This window comes from Misgurnus anguillicaudatus, chromosome 13 (assembly GCF_027580225.2).
Source record: "Misgurnus anguillicaudatus chromosome 13, ASM2758022v2, whole genome shotgun sequence".
Lineage (NCBI taxonomy): Eukaryota > Metazoa > Chordata > Actinopteri > Cypriniformes > Cobitidae > Misgurnus > Misgurnus anguillicaudatus.
In genome coordinates, this window is record NC_073349.2 from 12,163,379 (window position 1) to 12,175,728 (window position 12,350).

The 12,350-nt window shown below is 35.1% G+C and overlaps 1 protein-coding gene and 1 long non-coding RNA gene across 2 annotated transcripts in view; one reads left to right on the forward strand and one right to left on the reverse strand.

Moving 5' to 3' along the window:
* Positions 1-1,238: 1,238 nt before the first annotated feature.
* LOC129430273 (uncharacterized) lies at positions 1,239-2,624 on the forward strand. The gene is made up of 3 exons (XR_012373064.1): positions 1,239-1,737; positions 1,892-2,076; positions 2,363-2,624. It is a non-coding gene; the product is annotated as an uncharacterized lncRNA (long non-coding RNA).
* A 1,884-nt stretch (positions 2,625-4,508) lies between these two features.
* cables2b (Cdk5 and Abl enzyme substrate 2b) overlaps positions 4,509-12,350 on the reverse strand; it is a 31,520-nt gene continuing 23,678 nt past the window's right edge. The window contains exons 5-9 of the mRNA XM_055188809.2: positions 12,127-12,286; positions 9,596-9,690; positions 9,407-9,513; positions 9,088-9,292; positions 4,509-7,551 (exon numbers count right to left, since the gene is read on the reverse strand). Coding sequence (XP_055044784.1) covers positions 7,411-7,551; positions 9,088-9,292; positions 9,407-9,513; positions 9,596-9,690; positions 12,127-12,286 — 708 coding nt within the window. The 3' untranslated portion in view covers positions 4,509-7,410. The remainder of the gene's footprint in view (positions 7,552-9,087; positions 9,293-9,406; positions 9,514-9,595; positions 9,691-12,126; positions 12,287-12,350) is intronic.

A 12,350-nucleotide genomic window follows, 5' to 3' on the forward strand; every position in this document is an offset into this window, starting at 1 on the left:
TCTTTCGCGCTCTATGGCAGGCAGGGTGGACAGATAATTACTCAACATGTTTAATCTGAGTGATTTCATAAGTTATTTACGCCTGCCGGCTTTGTACGAAGGTTGCTTTGTTCCGCTATTTTGAATGGAAGTCAATGGAAGGTCTAGTCTGATTTCCTCCAAAAGTGGGCGTGAACCTGTTCAGAGACATTCTATGACGTTGCGCCGGTTGTGCGTATGAGACAATGACCAAATTAATTGTAACAGATAGGATGTGGGAGTGGTTTCAATTAATGTCCATGGTAACAAACAACGGGGAACACTAAAAACAGGGGAGACAGACAGGGATATTACACTGTCATTGTGTCAAAAATGCCATGGAAATTAATACAAATGACCACAAAATCCAAGATATGATCGCAAAAAAGTGTGTATAATGTTCATGTAGCTCAGTGGTAAAGCATTGCGTTAGCCGAGCAAAAGGTTGTGGGTTTGAACCAAGGGAACACACATACCGATCAAATGTATTGTATACCTTAAGTTATAATGCCCTGTAAGTCTCTTTGGATAAAAGTGTCTGCCAAATGAATATTATAACATTTAAACAATATCACAGGAGCAAGAGAGCTGTTTTCAATAATGTGAGCAAAACGTGACACACAATGAAAAAAAAGATTTTTCCAGTTTTTTTCATACAATCTATCACAGAACTGTTGTGTGTTTTTGTTACTGAATGAATCAGCTGCTTTGAATGAATGATGTTGTTAAGGTGAATGATTCAACATGGAAAATAATGATGATAATTTTAACAATTCAGTGCTTGCTCATACTAGCAACCATTGAAACATCCCTACAAGTAAAATTCACTACTGTTACGAAAAATTATTATTCTGTCATTTAGGTTTAGGGTTGTGGATATTTTTCAGATAAATTTGAGGAGCGCATAACAGTAAAGGTAGATCCTAAAATCCTTTAAGTGACGGATTAGGAAACGGCTATTATTGGAGCTTCACTGGTCATGAGATTCACAAAGTGTATTTCCTTTCCTCCATTTCATTTACATGTTGCGGTAAGAAAATCCCACTGAGAGGGAATCCCATTAAGGACATGTGATCGAATAATAGACACATGTTTGTGTTTACTACCTGCAGTATCAGATTCAGATCAACACTTACTTTGCATACTGACCACATCTAAACAAAACTCCGTCTCAATTTTCTTTTTGAAATTTCCGCTCCATTGGAATATCTTGCTTGTTGCTGGGATCTAAAAAAAATCGACAAAAAGAGGGATTTGAAATAAACCAATTCAAATATACTGTCAAATCCTGGTGATATGCAAACCTTTATAATGAAAGTGACCTTTCGACACTATTATAAACAAATCATAAATACAATAAACAGACACAAGATTATTATTGAAAGGATAGCCCCTTGAGATGTAACATCTCATTCTCAAGGGGGTCCCACTCCAAACACAAGATGAAAAAGAGTCCATTCCCACACCTGAATCGGCACAAGTAACTGCATCTTTATGGAAAATAGAGTAGGCATTACCTGCACCGCTGTTTGTTTCATGCAAATTTGTCGTGTTGGAAAGAGCTTGGTGGACTACGTCACTGTAAAATCCTTAACAGCGTCCAGCTCAAGGTATAAATGTCATTGGGAATCAATTCAAACCTGCATTCCTGCTCTGCCTTGTGGATCAGGGATTTCAACACTGTGAAAGATTTGAAGAATGAATATTTGCTTGCTGTTGGTGAGTACAAGCATGTACATGAATGATAGTGTTTACAAAATGCATGTTTAACTGATTGTAATGATATCATGAACAAATGAATTGTACTGTAAGTAATGAGATACAGATTGAAAGAAGTCTTGTGTCCACTAACAGGTGCTTTGTTTTTTATCAGGTGGCTCTTTCTGCTGCCGCATCTGCTCACCATCTTAAATCTCAGGACTGTTTCGACTGCAGTCAGCCTTGTGATAACGCACAATTCAATCAAATTTTAGATCAACATAACAAAAACATAAATCGTTCAGATTGCAGAGGAGTGAACCTGTACAAGAACAACAAAATAAAACCCTGGAAATGCAAGTAAGTAAAATTCATACAGCCTATAGATTAAAACACGTTTGAGCCGTCTCAACAAAAAGCAACTTGTACTGACAGATCCTAAATTATACCAGTCATTGATTTGTCTCAAGATACACACCAGTAACATATTTTTCTAAGGCATGTTTATAAAAGATGCTTTAATATCTTCATTTAACTAAGGTCCTGGTCCTGGCTTTAGCTTAGCCTTGTTTGTGAAAGCAGGCTATTATGTTATAAAGTGGTTTTGCATTACATGTTTTAAAATCTTACCTTCATTTTTACACAGACTGACTGTTCTAAAACATTTGGACATGTTTCCTAAATGCTACTATGAAGCCACATGTAAAGATTTCAAGTGTCACAGCAGTCATACAACAGCAGTGCAAGTGAAACAAACAGTAAACATGTTAAAAACAAAGAGCTGTGGAAATGGCAAAAATGTATTTGTTGAAATTCCAGTGGAAATCTCAGTAGCATGCACATGTATAAGTAAACAATTGTTAACATTGTATCATTTAAACAAAAGATAATTTCATACAAAACAGCCTTTTATAATTGTCCTTCATAATTCATTTATTTAATACAATAATGTACAAAAATCCATTTGTCCAGTTATGAGCCATTGTAAATAAGTCTAATAGTTAAGTTTGAAATTTAAATATATTTATATATTTATAACATTTGTGATTAGCTTTTAAATGAATTTCAGATTGTTCAGTGTGTTTAAAATGTTTTTGTTTTATTTTGAAAGACTGTAATTTTATATATTATATTTTGTGTTTTTCTAGTGAATAAAGTTTGTTTGCTCCTTTGAAAAGTTATTCAAATTTTTGTGCATGGTTTTAAAATGTATTATGTAAAATGCTTTTTTAAAAGCAGTCAAAAGCAATGAAACAGTTTCCTTAAAAGCTATTATGGACATGTATTGTCTATATGTCAAATCACTTCTTCATAAGTGAAGGATGTTAAAGGTCTGGAGTTGATTTTAAGTGTGACATTTGTATTTGGAAGCTGTGCCTCTGAACCCACATCACATGATTCAGGGAGATCTCCATGAAAGTGATACAGACCATATAGGTAGTTTTAAAAACACAACAAATCCATCAGAGAGATAGCAGGAACATCAAGAGTGACCAGATCAACAATTTGGTACATCCTGACTCAAGAAACAACACACTTGTGAGCTCAGCAAAAAAAAAAAAAAAAAAAAAAATCTTGGACGTCCCTATAAGAGAGAAAGCAGGAAATATTTATATCACACCATTATTTCCATATGTTTTTTGACAAATAAAATCCACTAAGATTAGTATGGTCAGCTGCTGGTATTGTGCCTTGTTAACATGTTTTATGGAGCATCCAACCAGTTATAGCTTTAAAATGCATCACACTATGTAGTATGCAAGCTTATAATGTTTATGCATGTTTATAATGTACAATTGACTGTGTGCTGAGTATATACATATCTCGTGCCTGTTTGATTTATAAATATACAAAACTTCATTTCATTTATTGTAAATTATAATAATACTAATGGCTCAGTGTCATTTTCTCTTTGTTGCTAATATGACCATCTAATGGGAGATGCCATCTTTATCACTTGTAAGTTTTATGAATCCCTTTAAACTTATTAATACATGTATTTTATTAATACAAGTTATTAATACATTAAATTATTGCATTTAATTAACCAGCAGATTCACAGTGCCAAAAACACTCCACCCATACGTTTTATGCATAAATATGCACTTTAATAGCCTGTATCCCTAATTACACAATAATGGATGAATATGCATTAAGAGAACAAAATTTACCACATAAATGCTTGTTGTAGTTTGTTATGTGTTGTTAACTTTATTCTCATTCTGTCCTAGCTTGACCCATTTTCTACTAACATCCCCTAAATCAATGTACTAATTGTGCATTGACACACAATGTGATTTGATTCAAATGTATTGCTAATATACATTCTTATTTTTTAAACTTCTTAAGTCTTTCATCACATTCAGTCTTTCCTGCTGCCGCTCTATGGGGCTGACAGTAACTTCTGGGAACTCTTGATCCCCCATTGCTGTAAAAAACCTTAAAGTGAATAGAGTTGACGCAACTCTCTTTCTAAAGAGCTCTGATCCTACCCATCAGATTGTCCTACCCTTGCGTTGACTTATGTTTAGGTGTTTGGTTAGGGGAAGGGTTGGGCACAATACGGTTCCACACAGGTACTATATGTGCTATATGGCACTTAAAATGGTTCCCCTATGATTACGAGCCACTTAATTCACAAGACGAGACGAGAACGAGATTTTTAATTTTTTTTAAATAAATCCTCAATGATAAAATAAATGAAATGGAAACTGAAATCAAATTATTTTGAAATGTTTTATCTAATCTAGGACTGTCCCTAACAATTATTTTGCTAATTGATAATGAAGTAATTTAGGATTTTTGGTAATAAAAATAGACCCAAGTGAGCAATAACCATTAAAATTACATAATAATGACGATGCAATAATAACTGGTTCAAATAAAGTATCAAAACAAGTAAACACATTACAGTAATATAGCCTATTCAATAAAAACAGCATTAAGTATTATAACAAATGCCTGCAGGGGGCGCTAATGGACCCGCTTCTGTTACTTTTACTTATTTAGATTGAGAAAACGTTTAATTTTAGCCAAACAACGTTTAAATCACTTTAAATCTTTAACATTTGTCCAATTCTTTACAATAGAAATGATACAGCCACTGTTATGCTTTAACAAGAACATGCTGTAATAAAATCATGTGAATACTGAGTGAGGGTTTAATCTGACACTTCATATAGACAACAGACAAACACAGCGCGTTTCAGACGAACATTATTGTAAAAAAAAAAAAAAAAAACACACGCAGTTAAAGACAGAATATAATGTATGCACATTGCACTAAACATTTTTTTTTGCCAGAAACTTAACTTTATGCTGATAGACAGTGGCCGTTTCTCAAACAGAAAGCTGCATCTCCGGAGGTCGCATCTACAGGCTGCCTACGTCATCAAGCCTGATTTATTTCAGTTAATTGAGCAAGTCATAAGCATATTACAACAATTTACTATAATAGTAAACGTTATAATTGTTAATATTCTGTAATAAGACGTCTTTATGATGCAGTCTACAAATGCAACCTCCAAAGGATGCAGCCTTTTGTTTAAGAAAGGACAGCACAGCATTTCACCATGACCTAATTAATTTCGCGATACATATTTAATCTCGCGAGATCTCGTCAAACCCCCACGAGCCAGTGAAGTACTTTTAGTGCTATTTAGCAGTGTTTGTTTTTAGAGTGTAGGCAAAACCTCAAGTGAAACAAAGTAAACACACTGTTAATAATATACTGAATCACTTATTGACTGGCTACAGGTAAGAGGATTTATTAGCATACTTCTCAGTTTAAACAGCTGGTTTATATTTCCAATTTTTTACAATAGACAAATCGAACAGGACAAATGTGTAGGGAGTATTACAGATTATAATAAATCACAGTGTAAATCTCTAAATACAATCCCTTTACTTTCAACAAAAAAACCTCACAGGCACTTTAACTGAATGCTATCTTATTTAGCTTAGGGATTCTTAAACACAAGCATAAAAATTACAAACAATAAATAAAACACATCTCCTCTATGTGTTATTTCCAAATATCTGGTATGCTTTTACCTTCCTAATAACTTTTTTATTGACACACTGTGATTGCAAAAAGTTTCCTGCAGGTGGCAGCAGCAACCCAGCGCCATAAACAAAATCAACACTGCAAAGGATCAAAAACGTGCAAATGTCTCAGTTTGGACCGCTCAAGGTCACAGTATCTGGATAAGGACATTACAGGAAAAAATAATTTTACAATCATAAAAATATAACGGAAACTGTGGCCAACATTGACAGTTTATAATATGCGTAGAAACAAGGACCCAAATGCATTAATTAAAATGTATATAAAATAAATCATTCTATAAAGTACAAAACCTCCAATGTCACACATGACCTTTCACACAACAACAGATCCTTTCTGCTGGGTAGGTGTGATATGTTTTGCAATTAAATGAAAAAATATATAATGTTAAAGCGATACTCCAGCCAAAAACCAAAATTACCCCCATGATTTACCCACCCGCAAACAATCAGAGATACACATGTCCATCATCTTTCAGAGTACATTTGGAGTTATTTTAGTAAATATCCTTGCTCTTCCAAGCTTTATAACGGTAAAAAACAGGGATCAGGGAACACCTTCTGACTTTAAACCCCAAAATACTGCATTCATCCTTCACAAAAGCAATCCACACGGGGTTAATAAAGGTCTTTTGCAGGTAATTGATGCGATTTTGTCTGCGTCGTTACCAGAAGCTAATTATTATAGTTTATAAAGTTTAAAATATGGATGTTTTTCTTACAAAATCGCATCTATATTACCCTTTAGAGCCATGTGGATTACTTCTGTAAAGGATGAATGCACTCCTTGGGCTTCAAAGTCAGAAGTTGTTCCCCGATCGAGGATGAGTAAATCATGCGGTAATTTTGATATTTGGCTGGACGCTTTAAATATTGCATAGATTGTGGGGGTGCAAGTGAAACCCTGTTTAACATCCAGAGTGTCATTCTATTGCTAACAATGTGTTTATATCCATCTCATAAAGCAGTACACTGTGATGTCACATCTATAGTTTTTGACAAAGGTTAAACATATCAATATAAAATCATTCTGCATCCAGACATAGCAGCACAGCAAATGTGCTTTTCGACATATTAGCTCTAATATAGAGCACTTTTTTTCAATAAAGTGCAGCAGAGTCCCACAATAAGGCTGTCATAGACATAAAGAGATTAGGTTTGAATACTACGGTGCGGTATTGTAGGTTCAGTCACTCGGTAATGCTATAGAAGTATGTTACAAAAATAAGTGCATACTCACGTGACATCTGTGCTAATGGTTATATTATTATTGCATTATGTTAAGAAAAGTGCTTTCATGTTACAGTGGATGATACATAATCACACAAAAGGTGACATCTATATTAAATAAATGTTATTTTTGGTAAATAGTATATGGAATGTTTAAAACAAGCATGCATGCACTCTTCACACACTTCAAAGTGTTTTAAATGAAAAGTCTCTTTTTAACTTCTAGATCTTTCTTTTAACATAATTCCCATGGTGGTATGAAAATAAATAACACTGGCCTGAGTGTTAAAAGTAGCATCATTTAGATCGTCATATCTTCCTCGGAGCGTTGTATGTTGATGTGTGCTTGCACCGACACCACCGACGGGCACCACCACTCCTTCATGCCATATTCACATGTCAGGGTTGTTGAACCAGCCTGCGGTAGTGAGGCATGACTTTACTTTCCGGTAGGTATAGAGCCATTTCCAAAGCCACCAATACGGTGAACTCAACCACGATCAACTCTCGGCGACTTATTCGAAATCTCTCCTCTAATTTCTATAGGAAAATAAATAAATATATAACCATTCTATGAGTGGTTAATGTTTAAAGGATTAGTCAATTTTCTTAAAAAAATCTAGATAATTTACTCACCACCAAGTCATCCAAACTGTTGATGTCTTTGTTCAGTTGAGAAGAAATTATGTTTTTTGAGAAAAACATTCCAGGATTTTTCTCTTTTTAATGGACTTTAATGGACCCCAACACTTAACAGTTTTAATGCAATTTAAAATTGCAGTTTCAAAGGACTTTAAACGATCATAAACGAGGCATAAGGGTCTTATCTAGCGCAACGATTGTCATTTTTGGCAAGAAAAATAAAATATGCACTTTGAAACCACAACTTATCTTATTCCTCCAGCTGTGTGACGAGCCAGCGCAACCTCACGTAATTGCATAATGATGTTGAAAGGTCACGTGTTACATATATGAAACGCACATTTGCGGACCATTTTAACCCGTTAATTGGCGCTGTCCCGTGAGCGGGACACCTACGTTTATTTCAATATTTTCTATGTAAATGTTAATCTTTTACGACAAACTATATATTGTTGGAAAGGTCTAAGAATGTAGTTTTCATATTTCAAAACCTTTTAGCAGTAATAATAATGCAGTAACTGTAATTTATTCATTTGTGACACAAGTATGCAGCAAACCTCAAAGCAAACCAGCACAAACCTCAGTTTTTTGACAATTTTATGTATTAAAAATTATACTATATTGCATTTTTATTTATTACAAACAAATGTAAACTGCTTTAAAAAAAAATCTATTTTCACCTCCAGACACTTCCCTAAAAAATGTTGAAGTGTCTTCTTTAAAACCAAAAATTACCAAAATTAAAACCAAAATTAGGCTTCTAGACCAAAAAAAAAACAAAAAGCCAGAGGTATATTAATTTAAAGGTGTATATCACCTTTTCACCAACCCCCCACTCAAAAAGGGCTGCGCCAGTTAAAGGGTTAAACAATAAACTGACACAAAGACATTAATTAGCATCATTCCACATACAACAACGTCGAAACGGTTCTCTATCTCCACACTTGTAAACACTGGGGCGTAGTTTCGATACGCCATCCGTGACCTCTTGACTTGATGCCGTATTACGTGAGGTCACAGGACGGGAGGAAGACGAGAAGTTGTGGTTTAAAAGTGCATATTTTTAACTTTTTTTTGCCAAAAATGAAAATTGTTTCCCTAGATAGGACCCTTATGCCTCGTTTGAGATCGTTTGGAGTCCTTTGAAACTGTAATTTTAAACTGCATTGGAGATGTTAAGTGTTGGGGTCCATTAGGGTCCATTAAATTTAGAAAAATCCTGGAATGTTTTCCTCAAAAAGTAAATAAATAAAAAAATAAAATTGCTTCTCGACTGAACAAAGAAGACATCAACATTTTGGGTGGCATGGTGGTGGGTGGATTATCTGGAGTTTTTTTAGGAAAATGGAATAATCCTTATAAAGTAGACAAAAGGTTATATTTTAACAAAATGTTTCATACATGATGGTTTTATGATTTTAACACACAACTCACATCAATCAGTTGTTTGACCTCCTGTTTCTTCAGATCACTGCTGATCTTAGCGGCGAGCAGGAGACATGCGGCCGTCACCAGCTTTCTGTTCTGCTTGTTCAGATGTCCCTGTAGCACCAGCTTCTCGAAATATACGAACGCCATCGCTATTGTGACCGGCTGCAGACCGGACTCCTCACCCACTGAACGGATTTCTCTCTTCAGACTGATGATAGAAAACACTTTAAGTACACATTAATCCATTCATTTTTATTATAAAACACTCGCTATTCAGACTGGCAACAAATACATTGGTGCGTACATACATGTGTGTACGTACCTTCTGATTTTGCTCAGTGTGAGTTTGATGTTGGGAAATTTTTCCTTGAAAGTCTCATTCATGTCTTTCTTTAGATCTGATGGCTTGACGTACTCTATTACTGTTGTCTGTGAAAGAGAGAGAGTAAATACTGCGTCTACATTAAAAGCAAACAGTAAAGAGAAGGTGGATTTCATTTGATCATCTCACCATATACGAGGCAAAGATGAGAACCCTTTTGTGTTTCCCACATGGCCACTGGGGGTCGCTGAGCATGTTAGGGTCATAATCGCTGTCTTCAAGACCTAGAAAGAAAAAAAGAAGGTCATTTTTAAAGGTAAACACCACCATTTTTCTATATTTTACTATGTTCTTACCTCAACTTAGATGAATTAATACATCCGTATCTTTTTCAATGCGTGCACTTTTAATCTTTGTACAGTGCTTCTTGAATGTGTTAGCATTTAGCCTAGCCCCATTCATTCCTATGGCTCCAAAAAAAAGTTTTACTTTGTGCCACCAAACTCACTCGTGTAACTACTCATGTAACAGTCTTAAAATATGGAAAACATGGAAGTGTTTGGTGGCTTTCAAATTCATCCCTGTTTGGATCCTAAGGAATGAATGGGGCTAGGCTAAATGCTAACACATTCACGACGTGCTGTACAAAGATTAAGTGCACACATTGAAAAAGATAGGTATGTATTAATTTATCTAAGTTGAGGAAAAAACATAGTAAAATATTGATAAACAGTGATGTTTTCCTTTAAGACAGTGTTGACCAAGTAGGGCTATACTGATCCACACACTAGAAAAACAGTACGTAATTATATATACAGCTGACACATGTGCCTCTATTGTAGGGTTGCTAAATAAGATACACTAAAAGCAGTGCTAATGACTCACACACACACTATTTAAATGCTGTACAGAAATAGCAGCATTAGTAACAATGACACACACAGATTCATGCATCTGTGCCTGAGAAACTGTGATTATAACCATGACTGCCAGGGTGACTGAAATGTCCCCACCTACTTTGTGAATAATATATTATTAAAAGCCTTTTTAAGCTCCTGTCAGTTATTATTATTAGTTGCATTCACTGTGAAATGTCTTCACGTCCACATACAGCTTAAATTGCTTCGAGGTATTATGACACATCTGTTGCTAAACTTGCAATGCCAACGTCATGGGTTTGATATTAATGAAATTAGCACATAAAATGTATTCATTGAATACACCCTAAGCCGCTTTGGATAAAGCGTCTGTCAAATGTAGTATAAATGCAAATGACACACAGTAGTCTTCAAGAAATCTTCAGAGTGTGTGCATGCATGCATTATTAATGCTTGCAATGAATTATAGTTAGTCTGTATTAGTTATAAATAAGTTAAAAACCTAATAAAGATAATAGTAATAGTAGCTCAAATGGTAGAGCATTGCATTAGCAAAGGGTCATGGGTTCGAATGCTATGGACCACAAATTCTGATAAAAATATATGAATTGCACTGTAAGTCCAGGGCTCCAGACTGCCCCCAAATGGTGGCATTTTGCCCCTAAAATTTGAGAGTGTGCCACTGAATTTTACATCGTTGCACATGTGCAACCAGTAAATTTTACCGTATTTTCCAAAAGTGCACAATAAAATGTGACACTGAATTTGAAACAGCACATTGTATTTTCTGCATCTATCATCAAGTATTTATTAGTAATACAGTGGAAATTAGAAGAAATGTGAATATTTGTTTAGCATGTTGATTTACGGTGTGTGCCCCTAAATTTTCTGGTTGCGGCCCTAAAATTTTCAGTTGGGGGCCACTGTGCTCCTAGTGAAAAAAGTTAGTCTGGAGCCCTGAAGTCACTTTGGATAAAACCATCAACTCTTTTCCACCATTGACGAATTATCTTGTCAATTAAGAGAAATCACTTGCATGAAAAAAATGTGTTCCTGATGAGTTTTTGTGTTAATCTGTAATAAATTATTATTTTTTTATAATTTTTTTTTTACTAATTTTAAACTCTGTATTTTTTAATAATCGTTCTGAATCTGATTTCTATTAAAATTTCTTCACAAATTATTTCAGCTTTTTGCTAAAAAAATATTTTTTTAAGAAAAATATCCATATTTAAAGGTGCAGTGTTTAAATTTTAGCGGCATCTAGTGGTGAGGTTGCAAATTGCAACCAACGGCTCAGTCCACTGCCCAACCCTCACTTTTAAAATGCATAAAGAAGCTACGATAGCCACCACCGGACAAAAAATCAATTGTCGGAGACAACGTAGTAAAAAAGTTTGTTCGTTAAGGGCTTCTGTAGAAACATGGAGGCACAAAATGGCGTCTTCCATGCTAGGGGACCCTTGGTGTATGTAAATAAAAACGTCTCATTCTAAGGTTATAAAACATAACGGTTCATTTTAAAAGGTCTTTATATACCCCTGATAATATAGTTTTGTATATTATTTTGCATTTCTTTCAAGAGATCCTTCTAAAAATTGCACACTGCACCTTTAAGAATTTATAAGCAGAGAAAAAAATATAGATAGGATGAAACGTTTTTTTCCCCCGTTAAAGCAGAGGGTCTGTTCTTTTATTTGATATACTTGTATGTTTATATATTTTTAGAAGAAAAATTTCCTGGAAGGCATTTTGTGAAAATCACAAGAAATGCTGGCGGGCAACTTTTCAAAAAAGACTGGCAGGGAATGAGTTAATGCAATGTAATGTACATGTGTGTACCTAGGTCAAGGCCCACAGCGCTGTTGAGGCGGGAGGGTGGATAACTGCGCGGGATGCTGTTTCTGGAATAGGGTATAGGTAGCGCCAAATCCACCGGTACCGAGGGCTTGTGGCGGTCCAGAGCATTTGTGGGGTACAGGAACTGAGCATATGACACCGTCTGCACAACAAATAAGATCATAACAGCCTGTCAGTCTGAGATATCCAAACAGACCATCTTACCA